General features: G+C 54.2%; 1 protein-coding gene across 3 annotated transcripts; it reads left to right on the forward strand.

Annotated features, from left to right (window-relative positions):
• The first annotated feature begins 6 nt into the window (after positions 1-6).
• On the forward strand, positions 7-16,828 carry ASB13 (ankyrin repeat and SOCS box containing 13). 3 transcript variants are annotated; one of them, XM_029953842.1, is made up of 6 exons: positions 7-82; positions 8,578-8,783; positions 9,360-9,510; positions 11,450-11,584; positions 13,610-13,801; positions 15,124-16,828. In XM_029953842.1, the coding sequence occupies exons 1-6, from the start codon at positions 40-42 to the stop codon at positions 15,249-15,251; spliced, it is 855 nt and encodes a 284-aa protein (XP_029809702.1). In that variant the 5' UTR covers positions 7-39; the 3' UTR covers positions 15,252-16,828. The 3 variants fall into 3 exon arrangements, with proteins under 3 accessions (XP_029809702.1, XP_029809703.1, XP_029809704.1); XM_029953843.1 differs by having other exon boundaries at positions 8,596-8,783; XM_029953844.1 differs by having other exon boundaries at positions 13,610-13,850; positions 15,124-15,212.
• Positions 16,829-17,756: the final 928 nt, after the last annotated feature.

Raw genomic sequence — 17,756 nt, forward strand, 5'->3', positions numbered from 1 at the left:
GGCGGCAGCGGTGACCGCAGCGGTGATCGAGCGGGCGGCATGGAACCCGGCGCGGCGGACAGCTGCTTGCTGGGCTACGTGGGTACGTGCGGGCGCGGGGTGCGCGGGCCCAGGAGCGGGGACCGCGGGGCTTCTCCCGGCCGGACAGGTGCGTCGGGGGACGCCGGTAGGGCGTTTCGGTGGGCCCGGGTTGGAGCGCCGTGCCGGTACGGGGAGCAAGGTCGGTAACCCCAAGCGTCTCAGACGCTCTCTGCGTCCGGCTCTTCGTCCCCGGCCAGCGCGTTGCAGAGCTGGTCATTGTTGTGACGCGCCAGTCGTGGGACTTCCCAACCTCAGTCCCACCAGCGCACCTGGGGGGAGGCGCAGGGAGGGGTGAGCATGGTCATCCCCAAGTTCAGAGCACCCAGAGGTGCCTCTGCGGGACCGCTCCTAGGGCAGCCCCGCAGAGCCCGGTGTGGGAGCTGAGACATCTCCCAGGGGCCCTTTGGGAAGGTCGTGTCGCACTGTCATTAGCATCCTACAGTGACCAAAGGCATATGCTCCCAGAGGAAAGATAATGCCGTTGTGACAGGTCACCCCACGTTTAAAAAACAAAATGCCATCTCCGTTCTTCGCTGAATCTTCCCTGCCATTCGGGCTACGGGAAAATAAAATGGATTTGAAGGCAAAGGGACATTCTCTGGAGAAGCAAACTTCCCTGTGAAGTGGTATTGCAGTAGGTGAAGTGAGCCGAGAAAGCCCTTGGAAAGGCTGGAAGCGGAAAAACAAAAAAACCAAAACAAACCAACAAGAACCCCCCCCCCCTCAAAAAAACCCTAAAGAACTTTTACACTGGTAAAAACAGTAGTGCCAATAAAAGGGAGACATTTTAAGGACAAATTTAGCATAAGGGGACTGGAAGTCATAGCAAGGTAGTTATTTGAATGGATCCTGGAAAATAGCCACCTTGAACATGATCAAAGACATTTAATAAATCTCTGTTTTTACTTGGCATTCCACCCCAGGCAGGCACAAGACTTTGACCCCACCAGAGCGATCTGTGTTTAGTTCAGTTAAATAAGCAAAGAATGGCTAACCAGGGCAGCCTGGACAGGTTTTCATGTTTTTGTTCGTGTAGAATCCTTAATAGCACAGGATTCACTTCTGAGGTTTTTGTTTTTATTTTTTGGCATTGTTTAAGGAGTCTTTAAGAGCTTACTCAGCCAATAGATTTTTACAGCTTCTGGGGTTCTTGGATATTTTTGACTGTCGTTTTATTTATTTCCTTTAAAAATAGGCCCTGATATTTTTATTCTCACCATTAGTGGATATGCTGAATGTACTGAATCCAGAACACTGCTAGCCCAGCAGAAGCAATGGCCCCACTGTAGGGACTACAACTCATTTGAAAGTTCTAATCTGAAATTCTAGATGTGTGGTGTATCTACTTCAAAGCACAGAGATTTTTAATTTTTTAATAGAACACCTCACAGAGGTAGGATTATACTTATTAAAGCCATATTGAAAGGCTTTGCAGAGAATTTAGGGCAAGTCACCTCCTAAGTGAATCCTATATTTATAACTTAGCAAACGTAATGCAGTTTGTTACTGACCCAAGGCAAGCATCCATTTGCGAAGTGGAAAAGTTATCTTATTCAGGATCTGTACTCAAGAGGTGTATTTGAGAGGCCAGCAGAAGATGACAAAAGGGTACCTTAAGGGTCTGAGGCTCTAAGCAAGGCAAGCTGGTTTTCTGTCATCCTTAGGACGAACTTGACCCAGCTCGCTGCCTTCTGGGGTATCGCTGCCATCCGGTCAGCTGGAGGGAGAAGGGAGAGACGGGTTCTGGGACCACGATAAGCCTGGAGCTGCTTAGGTGATGTGCCAGTGCGGCTCACAAGCCCAGAGGCAGCTGCAATGCAGTCCTTCTTGATAATTTGGAGGTACAGCGGAGTTCGCACGGCCAGAGAGAGGCAGGGGTGAGGTTTAAACCCAGGCGGGGTTTCCTGGGTGGCCAGATTTACGCTGAAAGGCTCACACCCTTCACATCAGATAGATTCATCTCTAATCAGTTTGTAGGGTCACTTGGACTGCTGGACGGATGGATAAGCCGAGTCCTGCTGTGGGTTTCAGGGGACGTGGAAGGCTTTTACTGCCTACGTTCTATCTCCACATTATACCACATGGCCTTTCCGGCCATGAGCCAGGTTTCTGCTTGCGGGGCCCACCATCAGGAGCACAGCTCGGTCTGTGTCCCTGTGCCCGGGACCTACACAGGCACACCTTGGAAATATTCTGGGTTGAGTTCCAGACCACTGCAGTAAGTGGACGTTGCAGTAGAGAGAATCACGTGAATTTTGGGGGGTTTCCAGTGCGTATAGAAGTTCTGTTTACACTGGCCTGTGGAGTATGTAACAGCGTCGTCTGAAAACATACCTTAATTGTAAAAGTGCTTAAGTGCTAAAATGCTAACTGTCATCTGATCGTTTTGTTGGTGGAGGGTCCTGCCTCGATGGCGACAGCTGCTGGCTGGTGAAGGTTGGGGTGGCCGTTTCTTAAAACAAGACAACAATGGGCGTGGCCGAGTTGCTGGACTCTTGCTTTCACAAACTTTTTATGGAGCATGTGATGCCACTTGCTAGCATTTTATCCACAGAAGTTCCTTCAAAATTGGAGTCTGTCTTCTCAAACCTTGGCCACTGCTTTGTCAGCGGAGTTTGCGTAATATTCTAAGTCCTTTGTTGTCATCTCAGTTGACAATCTTCATAGCATCTTCACCACGAGTAGATTCCATCTCAAAAAACCACTTTCTTTGCTCCTAGTCTGTTCAGGTTTTATCAGGAGATTACAGCCATTATTCCTGTCTTCAGGCCCCACTTCTGATTCTGGTCCTCTTGCTGTTTCCACCGCATCTGCAGTGACTTCCTCCACTGAGGCCATGAGCCCCTCCCAGTCATCCATGAGGCCTGGGACCAACTTCCCCCAACTCCCGTTCTCCTGTGAATGTTGATATTTTGGTACCTTCCCATGAATTATGAAAGTTCTTAATGGCATCTGAAATGGTGAATCCTTTCCAGAAGGTTTTCAATTTCCTCTGCCCACATCCATCAGAGGAGTCACTGTGGTAGCTATAGCCTTAGGGAATGTCCTCCTAAAACAAGACTTCAAAGCTGAAATGATTCCTTGATCCATGGGCTGCAGAAGGACGTCGTGTTAGACATGAAGACATGAATCTCTTCCATCTACATCAGATATGGCCAGCCGACACTGTCAAGGAGTATTTTGAAAGGAATCTTTTTCCAAGCAGGAAGTCTCAACAGGGGGCCTAACGTAGCCAGTAAACTATGTTGTAAACATACGTGCTGTCACGTAGGCATGGTCGTTCCATTTAGAGAGCCCGGTAGAGTAGATCTAGCATCGTTCTTAAGGGCCTTAGGATTTTTGAAATAGTCAGTGAGCATGGGCTTCCACTTACAGTCACCGGCTTCATTAACCCCAGCAAGGGAGTCGGCCTGACTTCTCTCGAGCTGTGAAAGTCCCAGATGGCATCTTCTTCCATTAGAAGGCTGTGTCATCTACACTGATCATCTGTTTGGTGTAGCCGCCTTCCTCAGTTTTCTTAGCTGTGTCTTCTGGGTATCCTGCTGCAATGCTGACACCAGCGTTTGCTGCTTCGCCCTGTCCTTCCACGTTTTAGAGATGGCTTCTTTCCTTGGACCTCACAAACCCACCTCTGCTAGCCTCCAGTTTTTTCTCTATTCCAGATCAGAAGTCCGTTTCATTTTCTTTTCGTTCATGTGTTCACTGGCGTAGCACTTTTAATTTTCTTCAAGAAAATGCTGCATTCACAACTTGGCTGTTGGGGTCAAGAAGCCTAGCTTTCAGCCCGTCTTTGCATCTAACATGCCTCCCTGACCGAGTGTAATCATTTGTAGCTTTTGATTTAAAGTGAGGGATGCGGGAGTCTTCCCTTCACTTGAAGACCTAGAGACCATCGTGGGGTTATTAACGGGTCTTAATTTCAGTGAGGTGGTCTTAGGGAGTAGGGAGGCTGGGGAATGGCTGGGTGGTGGAGAAGCCGGAACACAGTGTTTATTGATGAAATTCACCGTCTTACGGGGGCACGGTTCGGGGAGCCCCAAACATCACAACACTAACAAAGATTATTGGTCACAGTTCACCAGGACAGACATAGTAAAGTTTCAGATATCGCAAGATTTACCAAACGTGACAGACACACAAAGTGAGCAAACACTGCTAGAAAAATTGCAACACAATTGCCACAAACCTTCAGTTTGTTGAAAGCGCAATTATCTGCCAAGTGCAAGACACGGAAGGAAGGTGCGCGGGCTTTCCTGAGCTGCATTTCCCTTTTTGCTGCAAGATCGAGAGCCTCGCCATGCTCTCCTCTTTGGAAGGCTGTAGTCCCTCGTCCTACCCGTGGGGTTTGGCTTCTTCCAGCCTGGCTTCGGAGTCGTAGCCACTTTTCACTAACCCCCAAGCCAGGCAAGCCCATGCCTGGTAGTCACTGCTAAGCCAACACAGTGGGGTCTCCTTCTTGAGGTGGTCAGTAGAAAGTTCCACAAGCTTTTGGCTTTTATATTTTGTGAGAATCAGATCTGAGTTTCTGCCCTCCCTTTGCCCCACCCCCCACTCATGGTCAAGTCCCCTTTCATGGTATCCCAGGCTCTTTGGCTGGCACGCAAGACAGGTGGGCACAGGAGGGAGGAGGGATATCGTAAATAGACCCCATTTACTGTGCAGTGTGTGCCAGGCCCCACACCAAGTGCTATTACTCACTATAATCTGCTTAATTTTCATAACCCACCAATCAATAAACTGTTACCGTCACCCCAGTTTACGGGTGAAGAGACCGTCAAGGGAAGCTGGGTCCTGCAGAAGCTGACAAATGGCTGAGCCAAGTTGCAGATGTAGCCGAGTTTAGTCCCTGGGCTGTCCTACCCCTCACCTCGCCGGCCGCGCACTTGGCGGCCGTCACGTGGTAGGGCTGTGGCCATCTGTCATCAACATGTAACTGATGAAGTGAGGCCTCTGCAGAGATCAATTCGCCCCACTTAGCAGCTGTAGAGTGTTCTGGTAAGGTTTGGGAACGGATTTAGAAGGTTTTCTAGGGGGCGCCTGAGTGGCTCAGTTGTTGGATGTCCGACTCTTGATTTCAGTTCAGGTCATGATCCTAGGGGCGTGGGATTGAGCCCCACATCAGGCTCTGCACTGACATTGCAGAGTCTGCTTAGGAGTCTCTCTCCCTCTCCCTTTGCTCCTGAATGCTTTCTCTCGCTCTCTCTCTGCCACTCTCCCAGCAGTGCACACACCACTCTCTCAAATAAGTAAACATTAAAAAAAAGAAAGGTTTTTCAGAGAAATGTAATAATAAATGTGAAATGTAATGAAGGGGAACTGCTATCATGAAGAGATATGTAACATGATCTTGTCTTTTGAAGTAGAGGCTTGACAGTAAGCATAGGTCAGTATTAACCCAGCATTGTCATTTAGGACTTTTGTTTTTCTTACAGCCTAGTGTCTGGAAGACCCATTGTATCCTAGGTGCTGTCATGGACATGGAGAAAACATAGCCATGCTGTGTGCATTCGGGTAGTTGACCGTCTCTGCTAGTTAGTGTGCTTTCGTCTGCACTTGGCTCAGGCAGCAACCCTCAGTGTCACATAGCAGGAGCCCCATGGGGCCCTGGACTCACCGTGGTCCAGGCTCTGTCGCTGTCAGCCCTCTGCTCCATGCACAGGCATGTAGGCGGGTGGCTGCGGCATTTCTACGTTCATGTGTAGGCAGTATCCAGGGGAAGAGGGAGAGGTCTCCTGGGAGTCCTTGGGGGAGAGAGGCCCTGAAACCACTCACCAGCCGTCCCTCCCTCCTTGGGAACTACGGATGTTCTGGGGGGACAAGGATTACGGTGATTGACTTAGATCCCTCATGTGGGGCGGAACGGGTGGTTCTGGGAACCAACCTCTGTGGCCGTTACGTGGCCTGTTTCTACAGTGGGGCAGATGGCAGGCAAACAGGCAGTGACCACGGGCTGGTGGGGGCAGGCAGCCTGACGGGCACAGACGAGACCCTAACCCAGGTGAGTGGGGGCAGAGGTGGGGCAAATCCTCCTGGGAAAAATAACCATCTGATAGCAGCGTGGAGAGGTACAAGCAGGGCATGTCTGGGGTGAGTGGGAAGAGGTGGGAGTGAGAAAAGGGGCTTCATTCCAAGGGAGAAGTACTGTGTGAAGCAGTGGTTCTCAAAGCGTGGTCCCCAGACCAGCTGCATCAGCGCCATGCGGGCACTTGTTAGAGATGCCGGTTCTCAGGCACGAAGACCGGCTGGCTGTGGCGTGGGACTCAGCAGACCGTTCTCGGAGGCCCCCCCAGGGGACCTGTTGGATGCTCAAGTGTGACAGCCACTGGTTAAAGAGATGAGGAGGTCAGAACACCTTTTGTGTAGCCGAAGGGGAGTGAAAGGGAGGGGTGAACCAGTGTAGGAGACAGAACTTTACCCCATTTGGGGATCGGAGCAGGGCCTTGATCAATTACAGATTTGTCAAATGTATACATTGAGGTTGGAATGAATGCAAAGATGGTTTCAGTTTGAGAGAAATAAGAATGAGGGTAATCTACCAAACTCCTGAGAGGAAGGCCTAGAAGCCCTTGGAGGACGTGGATAGCTGTAAACGTCTGCACTCAGAGGAAACAGCTCAGATCAGTATCCTTCCGTCTTAGGACACTGGAAATATAAAACTACAGCTGACAGACGTAGAAGGGAAAAAATAATAAAGATAAGACAATGAATCCATGAACTAGAGAATAAACAACATAGAAAGCCAACAAAACCAAAACTTAGTTCTCCGGAAAGAGCAATGAATGACAACCCCAAGGAAAAAGAGGGAGCAAATCACTAAGATCAAAGATGAAGAGTGTTGTTACTCTGTCTAGAAACGAGGGCCACGGTGAAGGGCGGGGCGTCATCCTGCCAGGGCTGCCGGCACACCGCCCGTTCGTTTTCTCACAGCTCTGGAGGCTGCGAGTCCAAGACCAAGGGCTCGGCAGGGCTGGTTTCACCGAGGCTCCTCGTTGGCTTACAGACGGCCACCTTCCACTGTGTCCCCCCATAGCCCTTCCTCTGTTCAGGTGCATCCCAGTGCCCGTGTCCTCATCTCCCCTGACCAGGACTCCTTGGGGCGTGCTCTAGTGACCTCACCTTGACTTCCTTACTTCGGAAACGGTGCACACTCCAAACGCAGGCACATTTGGAGGCTCGTGGGGTTTGGGCTTTATGAATTTTGCGGGCAAAACTCAGTCCATAACAAATTGTAGGCAACAGATGACATACTGCACACGAAGTGGACAAATTCCAATAAAGACACAACCTACCAAAACTGATTCAAAAAATTGGAACTCTGAATAGACCTGTAGCAAACGAAGAGATGGAATTAGGAATTAAAGCTTCTCGCAAAGGAAAGCCCAGAGCCAGAGATCTTCACTGATGAACTTGATCCAGCATTTAAGTATTCAATATCAGTGCTTTGTAAACTCTTCCAAAAAGTAGGAGAGAATAATTTCCCAACTCATTCTACAGAGCCAGTAAAACCAGCTAAAAACACCGGTCATAAGACAGATGACATATGAATGTAGGCATACAAATCCCGAGGACGCTAGCAAGCCAAACGTGGCATAGCATCATGACCAAGGAGGTGCTGCCCCAAAATACATCGCTGGTTTGACATCTGAAAGGCAGTTCCCGCACTACACCATTTCCACAGGACTAAGGAAGGCTGGTGTGAGCATTGCAGCAGATGCAGAAAAAGTATTGAACAAAAACCCAACACCATCTGATGGTGATTAAAAAAAACTCAACTAGAGAGGGAAATGAATGTCCTCCACCTGGTAAAGACCACCTGTGAAAAACTCAGCCCATCTCATCCCTGACGTGAAGACGACAATAAGGACGTGCTGTTACCACTTCTGCTCAGCATCGTCAAGTCCGAGCCAGGGCAGGGTGGCAGGAAAGAGAAGAGGCATCGGATTGGAAAGGAGGTGGCAGAACTACTTCTGGTAGCAGAGGACATGACTGTACAGGCACAAATTCCCGAGGAATCTGTTAAACTGGAGTAAAAGGTGGTCCCCACTGTCCAGGCACTCCGGGACAAGGATGGGGTGGAGACGTGTCAAGCTGTAAATGAGGGTGTGCACGAGTATCGTGGAGAAAAGATTTCCCAGAGAAGATGTCAAATGGGTGCAGGTGGAGCACGTAACATCCAAGCAGCAGAGTCTCCCACTACCACCCTCCAGTCTACGGAGGCGGGGATCTCAGGCAGACATGCAGGTGTGGACGGGCAGGGGCCACGGACCAGCCACAGGGAGCGCTGAGGGTCAGTGGTCGGGGAGGGCTCGAAGACGCGAGCAAGGCCCAGGTCACCACCCCTTACAGGCTGTGCCATCGAGAGGGACCTCGACGCTCGGGCAGTGGGGATGACCGAAGGATTTTTGAGGAGCGTTTGGACCAACTACGTGATCCTACCGAGGGTCCTGGGTTTCCTATGGCGCCCTTGTAAGTGTACCGTGTTCCCTGTGTCACCAGGTCCGCCTTCCTTTCCAGGCTTCTGGGTGGAGCGCACCCCTGTGCACGAGGCAGCCCAGCGCGGCGAGACCCGGCAGCTGCAGCAGCTGATCGAGAGCGGGGCCTGTGTCAACCAGTTCACCATGGACTCCATCACGCCCTTGCACGTGGCCAGTCTGCAGGGCCAGGCGCAGTGCGTTCAGCTGCTGCTGGCCGCCGGGGCCCAGGTGAGTGGCCCTTCGGGGCAGGTCCTGGGGACAGGGGCCCACGAAGAGGCTTGGGATGAGCGCTGGGACATGCAAATGCTCGGAAAGTAGAGAAACCACGGCGGAGAGGAAGGAAGCCTCCAGATGGGGCGTCGTGGAGGCCAACAGAGCAGCCTGCTCTGGGCCATCTGTGGTCAAGGCTGGGCGACCATGAGCACACTGGTGGCAGAGAAGGCAGTTCTAGTTTCTAGCACGGGAGACGTCTGTGAGGGCTGGCAGGCCGTGGCCGAAGAGCTGCTGCTCGGGTCCAAGAGCCGGATTCTAAACACAAGATTGGGATTTGCTTCGGGGGGACGGGGGTGGGGCGGGTGTTGACCCTGTCCCAAGAGAAGAGCCCGGAAAAGAGCGCCTCCCGCACTTGGCGGGCTAAGAGGCGCTGCCAGCCCGGCTCCCCTTGCCCCTGAACGCCCTTGCCTGCCAACGGAAAGCGAGTGCTCATAAAGGTCTTTGCAAAGAGGAGCATGGGTCAGGCGGAGAAAGCAAGTCACGGGCGCTTTTCCCCCTCCACCCTGACGCCTGTTTCTTCCTCCCCACGAGGTGGACGCCAGCAACATCGACGGCAGCACGCCCCTCTGCGATGCCTGTGCCTCCGGCAGCATCGAGTGTGTGAAGCTCTTGCTCTCCTACGGGGCCAAGGTCAACCCCCCGCTGTACACGGCATCCCCGCTGCACGAGGCCTGCATGAACGGTGAGTCCACGCGAGCAAAGCCAGCATTGTGGCCGGGAAGCCATCAGCTGGCTAAGGGGCACTCCCCATTGGTTTCTGGAGCTCGGGCACCGGCTATGGAAATCCTCAGCCCATTTCCACCCAGGGGTAGGGGCCTTGGGTCTAGGGTAGGATTCCCTTTCTTAGCTGGGTCTCCAGTGCCTTTCAGATACTAAGGCTGGAAATCGGTCTGCCCTGTGGTGGCTCACTCAGTCTTCACCATCTTCTGCCCTGGGGGCCCCTGGTGTAGTTTGAGGAGACCCAGCACGTGCCGAGGACAGGGCACTCATCCCGGGGGCTCGGGGAGCTGGTGGGATTTCGGCCGCCCCGCAAGAAGGGACAGGTTTCCGATGGTGGGAGGGCAAGAGGAAGGTCGTCCAAGCGCAGAGAAAGGGACTCCTCCAGGCTCACTGGACCGGAAGCTCCCAGGGGAGGGGGAGCAGAGAAGACTGGAAGCTTAGGGCGAGACCGGAAGGTGGGAAATCTTTAAATGCCACCGTAAGGAGTTTAGATTCTACTCTTTGGAGCAGGGCTTGCAAGCTTGTAGCCAGTATTTTGATTGGCCTGTGCAGTGCTGGCCCGCGTTGTGTTGGGGTGTGGGCGCGTGTTCTTTCGTGGCTCCGCTCAGAGCCAGCCTTCTCTGCCAAGGCCACGGCACTTGCACTCAAGTTGAGAGAACACGGTACACTTGCAAGGACACCGTATGAAACCCAGGACCCTATGGAGGATCACATAGTTGGTCCACATGCTCCTCAAAATCTTCGGGTCATCCCAAGGGGTGGGGACCTGGGCCTTGCGCAGGTCTTCGCCCACCCCCTGCCCCTCCCCACTCTCTGGCACCTGAAGCTGGCCCATGCCCACCGCCCTTCCACACCTGCATCTGAGAGCCGCACCTCTGCAGACTGGAGAATCCTGTTTAGATGTTACCTGCTCCACCTCTTCTGTGGAGCTTGCGGATCTGCTCTCTGAGCTGATAAGGCTCTGGAATTTTCTCTGGTTAATTTCTGTCCCTCCTGGTTGTGGGGCGAGGGAACTTTATAAATTCCTGTCCTGCTTTGCGGCAGATGGGGAAGGGGCAGAGGGCTTTTCTGCTATCTGCTGTGTAATTGCCTTAAGTTAAAAAATAATTCCTATGCTAATGCAGTGAATCTTGGGGGTGGCATAGCCTCCTTGCTTCCATAGCAGAGCGATGGGGATGGGGTATCCTGACATGGAGAGTGGAGTTGGAGCCCAAGCCGGACGGATTCACTTAGAAAGCTTTAGGGGGAATCAGTAGGATTTAGTACGGGGAGAGAACTATGTAGTGGTGTGGACGTCCCCAAGAGAGGGGCCAGCAGAGGGCTGTAGGAAGGAGGCTGGATTTCAGGGCTACAGGTGGAAAACCTGGAGGTTACCGACGACACATGATTAAGTGAGAGAGGAGGGAGTCTGGGACAGAAGGAACCTCCAGCCAAAGCCAGTTAAAGATGCCTGGAAAGGGGTGGAAAAAGCACCCACCAGGGAGAAGGCTGGGGGACCCCCCGAGGTCAGGAAGCTTGGACTCGGGCTGCCGAAGGGCCTCAGCTTGTCACCTCCAGGCTCGGTGCCCCCAACACTGCTTAGGACACCCCAGAGGTGGGGAGCATCTTCCTCCCCGGTCTAACTGCTCAGGGGTGCTGTTCCCAAACCTGCTGCTCTTCCCCAGGAGGCACCCCCGAGCCTCTGTCCCTCCTGCTGCCAGGTCGGGCTGCGGACCCGTGCGCCCCCCTCCCAGCTCCACGAGGCCACGTGGGATTGGGAGCCGCTTTCAGGTGCCACGCGGCCCTGGCTTCCCGCCCTCCCCCTGCACCAGGCGTGGGGCTTACCGTTCCTGGCGTTTCTCTCGGGCTTATTTCAGACGCGTGTTCATTAACGGGTCTCCCCCTTTGCCGCTCGTCTTCAGGAAGTTCCGAATGTGTGAGGCTTCTTATAGACGTCGGGGCCAACCTGGAAGCACACGACTGTCACTTCGGGACCCCTCTTCACGTCGCCTGTGCCCGGGAGCATCTGGACTGCGTCAAGGTGCTGCTTAACGCAGGTACGCCGGCGTCTGCCGCGGGCACGTCGGGATTTATACCTGCCGCTGGGCGGCGTGGGCGTGCCCCGTTTACACCCGTGCTCCGCGTGGTTGTGTTGCATTTATACGCCGTGCTACTCGGCACAGGTGTGTTGTGTTTACTCGTGTCCTTCAGCGCAGGTGCTCACGTCCATTGGCCTTTGTATCTGCTCTGCTCGCTGCAGGGGGGGTCCCGTCTCTCTCCCTCTGCCCTGCTGGGCGCAGCTACTTCGTTTACCCGCCCCGCGCGGTGGCCTCACGCAAAAGTAAAACTTCTTTTGTAGGGAAATTGGAAGGATTTGTGGTCTCATTTCTACAGGGCCTGATGCTCAACGAATGCTAATCGTTATTTTTGGGGGCCACCGGGACCTTCCCCAACACCTGCCTAATTCAATCGCCATCTAAATTTTTTTTTAATGTTTGTTTATTCTTGAGAGAGAGAGAGACAGAGTGTGAGCGGGGAGGGGCAGAGAGAGAGAGGGAGACACAGACTCTGAAGCGGGCTCCGGGCTCTGAGCTGTCAGCCCAGAGCTCGACTCGGGGCTCAAGCCTACAAACCGTGAGATCATGACCTGAGCTGATGTAGGACACTTAGCCGAGCCGGCCAGGTGCCCCACGTTTTTATTTTTTATGCAGTGAAAGAATGTCTAGATGAGACGCAGCCATAGACCTTCCAGCCAAGTCACTCGGCTTTCCTGTCAGCCCGGGTACCTGGCTGTCATTACTGCCGAGCTTCTGAAATAGTTTTCTGGCCCACAACTCTCTGCAGGGCACCTGGTACCTATGTGCTCAGCACACCTTGGTCCTTCCTTCTTTCCTTCCTCCCCTTGTGGCTGTAGGGGGAAGGATCAGATTAGGGGTTTGAACCGCAACATCCTTTCCGCATGAAGCCCTAACTCAGTGGAGATGGTTCCTCGTTTGTTAAGTAGCGGAAAGCCCACTGGAGGGGCTGCAGGGGTCAGGAGGAGGTGGCTCTCAGGCCAGCTTGCCCTGGGCGTCAGCAGGGTCATCAAACCCTCACTTTCTCTGAAATTTGGAGGTCTGCTGTCTGCAGTGTTCGCCCCATGGGGTTAAAATGGCTGCATCAGGGTCGGGCTGAAATCCACACACTTTTGCTCATGAGGCTTCTGGTAGCTTTCTCAGAAGAGAGAAAGAAAAATCACTTGTCCAGATGCCTTCCCCACTCTTCCCTTTGTGTCCCACGGGCCCAGATTGGGACCTGGGTCCAAACCTAATCCAGTCCCTTCGTCCAGACTCAGCTGAATTCTGATTGGCTCGGGCGCAGGCTATTTGAACCAATTACTGGGGTTGGGGGGGAGAGGGATTAGCCAATCAAGGCCCTCACCCAGGGCTGGAGGCTAGGTCGTCCCCCCCCACCCCCCATTGCGGCTGTCAGTGCAGTGCAGCGGGCTGGTCGGAGTGGAAGGGCGACCGTGGGCTTCAGGCCGGCCTTAAGCAGGGGCTCCCCGATGTGCCAGTGGTGGCCACCGCCACCAGGCCGTCAGCTCCGGCCTTGTCTGCTGCTCACCTGTGACAGCTCCTCCTCCAGATCAAATGGGTTCTTTTCAGAGAAAACGTTTTCAGCTACTGGAACCCTCAAACATGCAAAGTAGAAAGCGAGGGCAGCGCGTGCGTTCTTAAGGTAGACATTCTTCACACTGTGGGGGTGGGGGCAGGCCCCTCGGGAGGCCCAGCGGAAGGCGCATCTCTGGAAAGCAGGTGCCCGGGGGGAGCGGGGCGACCCCCAGGGTGGGCACCGGATGGCCCAGCTGCTGGTTAGTTTTGCCTGAGCCACCCAGGCACCCCTCTCTGAAAGTAAATAATAAGTAATTATGAAGAAAAAGAAGACAGGAGGAAGGCTCCACGGTCTTGGATACAAAAAATGTTTGCAAAGGCTGTGGCAGAGCCTGGCTGGGTTTCCTCCCCTGCGGACTGCCCCAATTACTGGGCTTACTCCTGGCTGCCAGTCCCTCCTCGGTGACCCTGTTCCCCACCCCGGACCCCCAGGGGCCAATGTGAACGCGGCGAAGCTGCACGAGACAGCCCTGCATCACGCGGCCAAGGTGAAGAACGTCGACCTCATCGAGATGCTCGTCGAGTTCGGAGGCAACATCTACGCGAGGGACAACCGGGGGAAGAAGCCGTCCGACTACACGGGGAGCAGCAGCGCGCCGGCCAAGTGCCTGGAGTTCTACGAGAGTGAGGCCCGCCTTCTGTCGCTGTCGCTGTCGCTGTCCTGGTTTGAATGGTGTGTGTGTCCCGGTAGTCTGTCCGTCCCGCACGAGTAAGTCAGCCGTCCCGAGCCCGGCGAGCGGCCCTCGCTCGCCCTGCAGGACACAAGCGACAAGGGACCTGGCGGAGGACAGGACTTCTTTGGATAGGTTTTTGGATGGATTCACCCAGCCCTATAACCACAAGAGGCTTTCAAACACCGCTTGCTTGGGGGGAGAAAACGATGTATTCAAATTTTTGCCGGCCTCACCCAAACAACAAAAGAATTTAGAGGCAAATACCATCCCATCGGTGGACTTTTTTTCCTCTCATAGAACTCACTTCATAAATCTGCAGAAGTTGAGAATATTGTTTGGCTAACTTATATTTCTATCAAGCAGATATTTTTGAATATTTTTTTGAAACGTTTAAGTTTATTTTGAGAGAGCGAGCAGGGGAGGGGCAGAGGGGGAGGGCAGAGAGAGGGAGAAAGAGAGAATCCCAAGTAGGCTCCACTGCTCAGCGGGGAGCCCAATGTGGGGGTCGATCTCACAACTGTGAGATCATGACTTGAAATCAAGAGTCTTATGCTTGAGGGACTGAGACCCTCATGTGTCCCCCTACTTGGTTGTAAAGAATCGAATCGTTCTACAACTCACAATTGAGTTGCGAGGTCAGACTCTGCCCATGTTCCTGCATGTCAGCTCCACGGCCCTCCGGCTACTTTCCACCTTTGGCCCTGGTCTGCTGGCCTCCTGGCTGCAGGCATTGTCTCTCGCCCTGAGGTCCTGACCCTTGGCCCCGGGACGCGTATGTGCAGATTGTGTCTGTCCGCGGGTTATGTGACGCAGGTAAGCTGTCCTCGTGGCCCTGCCGCTGAGAGCCCAGACCCGCAGGGGCTGGCGGCCGTGCACCTGCCCAGCACTGCCCTTCACCCTGCCCCTCACGTGTCTGCAGGCCTGAGACAGGAGGCTGCTGGCCGAAGCCTCGTCTTTGCTGACAAATCCTTGTGCCAACTTAGAACTATATACAAGCGGAAAAACCTCCGCAGCACTCCACAAAACGATGTCCCAGCGGACAGCACTGCATTCCGTTTCCTGACCTTCCTTACTAGGTCCCCGCCCATCCGTCCGTCTGTCCGTCCATTCTTGTAGCCCTCCAGGGAGGGCATGCTGGGCACAGCCGGCAGTGGGTTCCACCACGGTGTTTACTGTTTCTGGTTCCGGTGCCACCGCGGTGATTACGGAGGTGAAGGATGTTCTGCTGTTTCCTTAGGCTGACCTCTTGTGTTTCCTGTTCCTTCTTTTCAGAAACTCCTCTGTCCCTGGCGCAGCTGTGCAGGGTGAGCTTGAGGAGAGCCACTGGCGTCCGCGGCCTGGAGAAGATCAGCAAGTTGAACATCCCTCCCCGGCTCATCGATTACCTTTCCTACAACTGAGCGGCAGGCACGGAAGCCAGGAGCCCGCGGGGGGTGGGGGAAGGGGTCCTGGCCCGGTGAACCCCGCGCTGGGCCACTCCACTGCGTAGACAGAGCAGCGTTCCCCGAGGCGCCGCCGGCTATCCTGTTTTGTTGTCGCAGAGCTCTGGACACTGTTTCCAAGGCACTGAGAAGGCCCAGCCGGGTCCCGGCCGGCCGGCGCTCTCCGGAGGGGCTCTGCCGGGAGTGCAGGGGAGGCGGGCCGGGGCCCAGGGCGCTGCTGCTGGCTTCCGCATGCCCGGGGTACCCTGGCGTCGTCTGATCCATTCTGCGCCGGGGCGGCCCCGCACATCCGGAGGGAGAAGCCCGAGCTGCGGAGGTCAGGGTCGGGCCTGACCGTGCGGCCTGGGGCAGCCGCTTTGGTCACCCCCTGCTCTGATGCTCATTTCCGGAGCTGCGGCTGGCACTTTCCAAGGCCCAGGAGTACCCGTCACTCAGGGGTTCTACGCCAGTCTTGTTGGGGGCCGGGCTCAGGCGGTTTCTTCCCCGCAACCAGCACAGTGCTTCTTGGGAACTTTGCAGGCCCGACTTTCCCCGAAGTTCACGTGGGGGATAAAGTAGGTAGAGCACGGAGAGGCTGCGGCCGCCGGTTTCCCCAGTGGGTCGCGCAGGGAGCTGTTCCCGGAGTCGTTTCCAGCGTGGAAACGACCTTAGGGATGATGCCTCATCTGTTCCTGCTGTTGCCGACTGAGTTCTTCCCCTCCGCGGAGTTTCGCTCACTCCTTCGAAGCTCTGAAATTGGTAGGAGAGGTTGCCAGTGCCCAGCGGGCATTAACAGCCGCGGATTCATGCATTTTGCAGATACTTCCGGGACCTGTTTCAGGAGTTGTCAGGGTGCTTGGAACTGTGTGGGCCTCAGGCTCCCTACCCACGGCCGTGCAGGGGTCTGTCCTGGAGCGATAGAGGCCACGACTTCCGCACAGTGAGGCGGTGGGGGTGAGCTCGTCGGTGCCCTGTTCAGATTGCATTTGTCTAAGGTTGTGTATCCTCATTGAAAAACCCAAGCCAGGGAGTTAAACTGGAGGCCATTTGCATAATTAGCTCAGGTAGGTCTGGTTTTGAGGGGACGGGGAAGGTGCCGCTACTGTGAGTCATGGCCAAAGCCTGTGTCCCCAGAAACGCAAACGTCCCCAGGTGCTCCCGGAAAGTGCGCCGAGCAGGAGGAACCCGATGGCTGTGCTGCCCCCAGAGGGGCCTCTTCCCAGCTCCTCGGTGGGGTCCCCGATCTGGGGAGGTTCAGGGCTGCCACAGGGATTTTCTGTCTCCACCGTTTGGGCTGGTGCCACATGATGCCTCACTGACCGCGGAGAATGAACCGCTCCCATTCTGTTTGATTGAGTCTGAGATCCGAGTTGGGGTTCAGTGTTTTTGCACATCCGAACCATGACAACGCCATACCAAGCATGGGACCTGCCCGTCCATCTCTGGGACAGACGCTTGTCTGCAGCAGCGAACGCCGACACTTCCTCAAGGGGGCGCCGAGTACAGAATCTGACCCCACGCCCGCTGCTCAATAAAAGTGGTTTAATGAGTCCATCCTTACGTTCACGTGGCCCTTTTGTTGGGAGCAGAGGCACTGAGTGGGCTTCGTCCTGTCGGGAGGGACTGCTGTCATCTCGTGTTCTGGAAGGTGGAGTGATGGGGCCCTGGGTATCTCCCAGATTCCCTCCTTCCCGCCTCTCCTCCTCTCACTGCCCGAGGGATCAGAAGACTAAGATTTTAGGGCCTCCTATATCTCCGCCCCCCACCCCACCCCTGGCTTTATTGAGATGTAATCGACATGGAATCCACCTGAACCCTTAGTAGGGCTGTGACTGTAGACGCCTTCTCTGCTTCTCCGAGCCCGGCCTCCCCAACCGCAGCGACGGATGGAGGCTCAGACTGATCACTGGCAGCACATTGATGATCAACCTTCGACTCTTACACATTTGAAAACGAGGCCCCGAGAGCCTCCTATGTTTTTGTGAAGCTGGAAAATAAGGGGATGAAAAGATGCCTGGAAAAGTAAAAGTGCTCCCCACACATACAAGGTCCACGTTGGTGTCTGTACTGTGGTTGGTTTGTAGCCCTGAGGACCATGTAAAGGATGCTCCTCCGACCCTGGGACGATCCTGGCTTATTTCAGGAGTCATAGATCAGAAGGAGCTCAGTTTACATTTTATTTTTTATATATACATTTAAGATTATTTATTTTGAAGGAGATGAAGACAGAGCAAGTGGGAGGGGCAGAGAGAGAGAGTCCCAAGTAGGCTCCATGCTGCCAGTGCGGAGCCCAACAGAGGGCTCGAACTCCTGAAACCATGAGATCATGACCTGAGCTGAAACCAAGAGTCACTTAAAGACTGAGCCCCCCAGGCGCCCCTCTCAGTTTTCGTTTTAAAACTCAATGTGTAGCTGACAGATTTGGAGAGACCTTTGCAGCACAGATAGCAAACGATTGGTAATCAAAATATATAAAGATCTACA

The sequence above is a fragment of the Suricata suricatta genome, chromosome 10 (assembly GCF_006229205.1).
Source record: "Suricata suricatta isolate VVHF042 chromosome 10, meerkat_22Aug2017_6uvM2_HiC, whole genome shotgun sequence".
Classification (NCBI taxonomy): Eukaryota; Metazoa; Chordata; class Mammalia; order Carnivora; family Herpestidae; genus Suricata; species Suricata suricatta.

Excerpts from the sequence above, each read along its gene's own strand:
- ASB13 (XM_029953842.1), top strand. The coding sequence starts at position 40 with ATGGAACCCGGCGCGGCGGACAGCTGCTTGCTGGGCTACGTGG. Across the intron at positions 9,511-11,449 it reads GCACGAGGCCTGCATGAACG|GAAGTTCCGAATGTGTGAGG; the intron begins GTGAGTCCACGC and ends GCTCGTCTTCAG. Across the intron at positions 11,585-13,609 it reads CAAGGTGCTGCTTAACGCAG|GGGCCAATGTGAACGCGGCG; the intron begins GTACGCCGGCGT and ends CCGGACCCCCAG.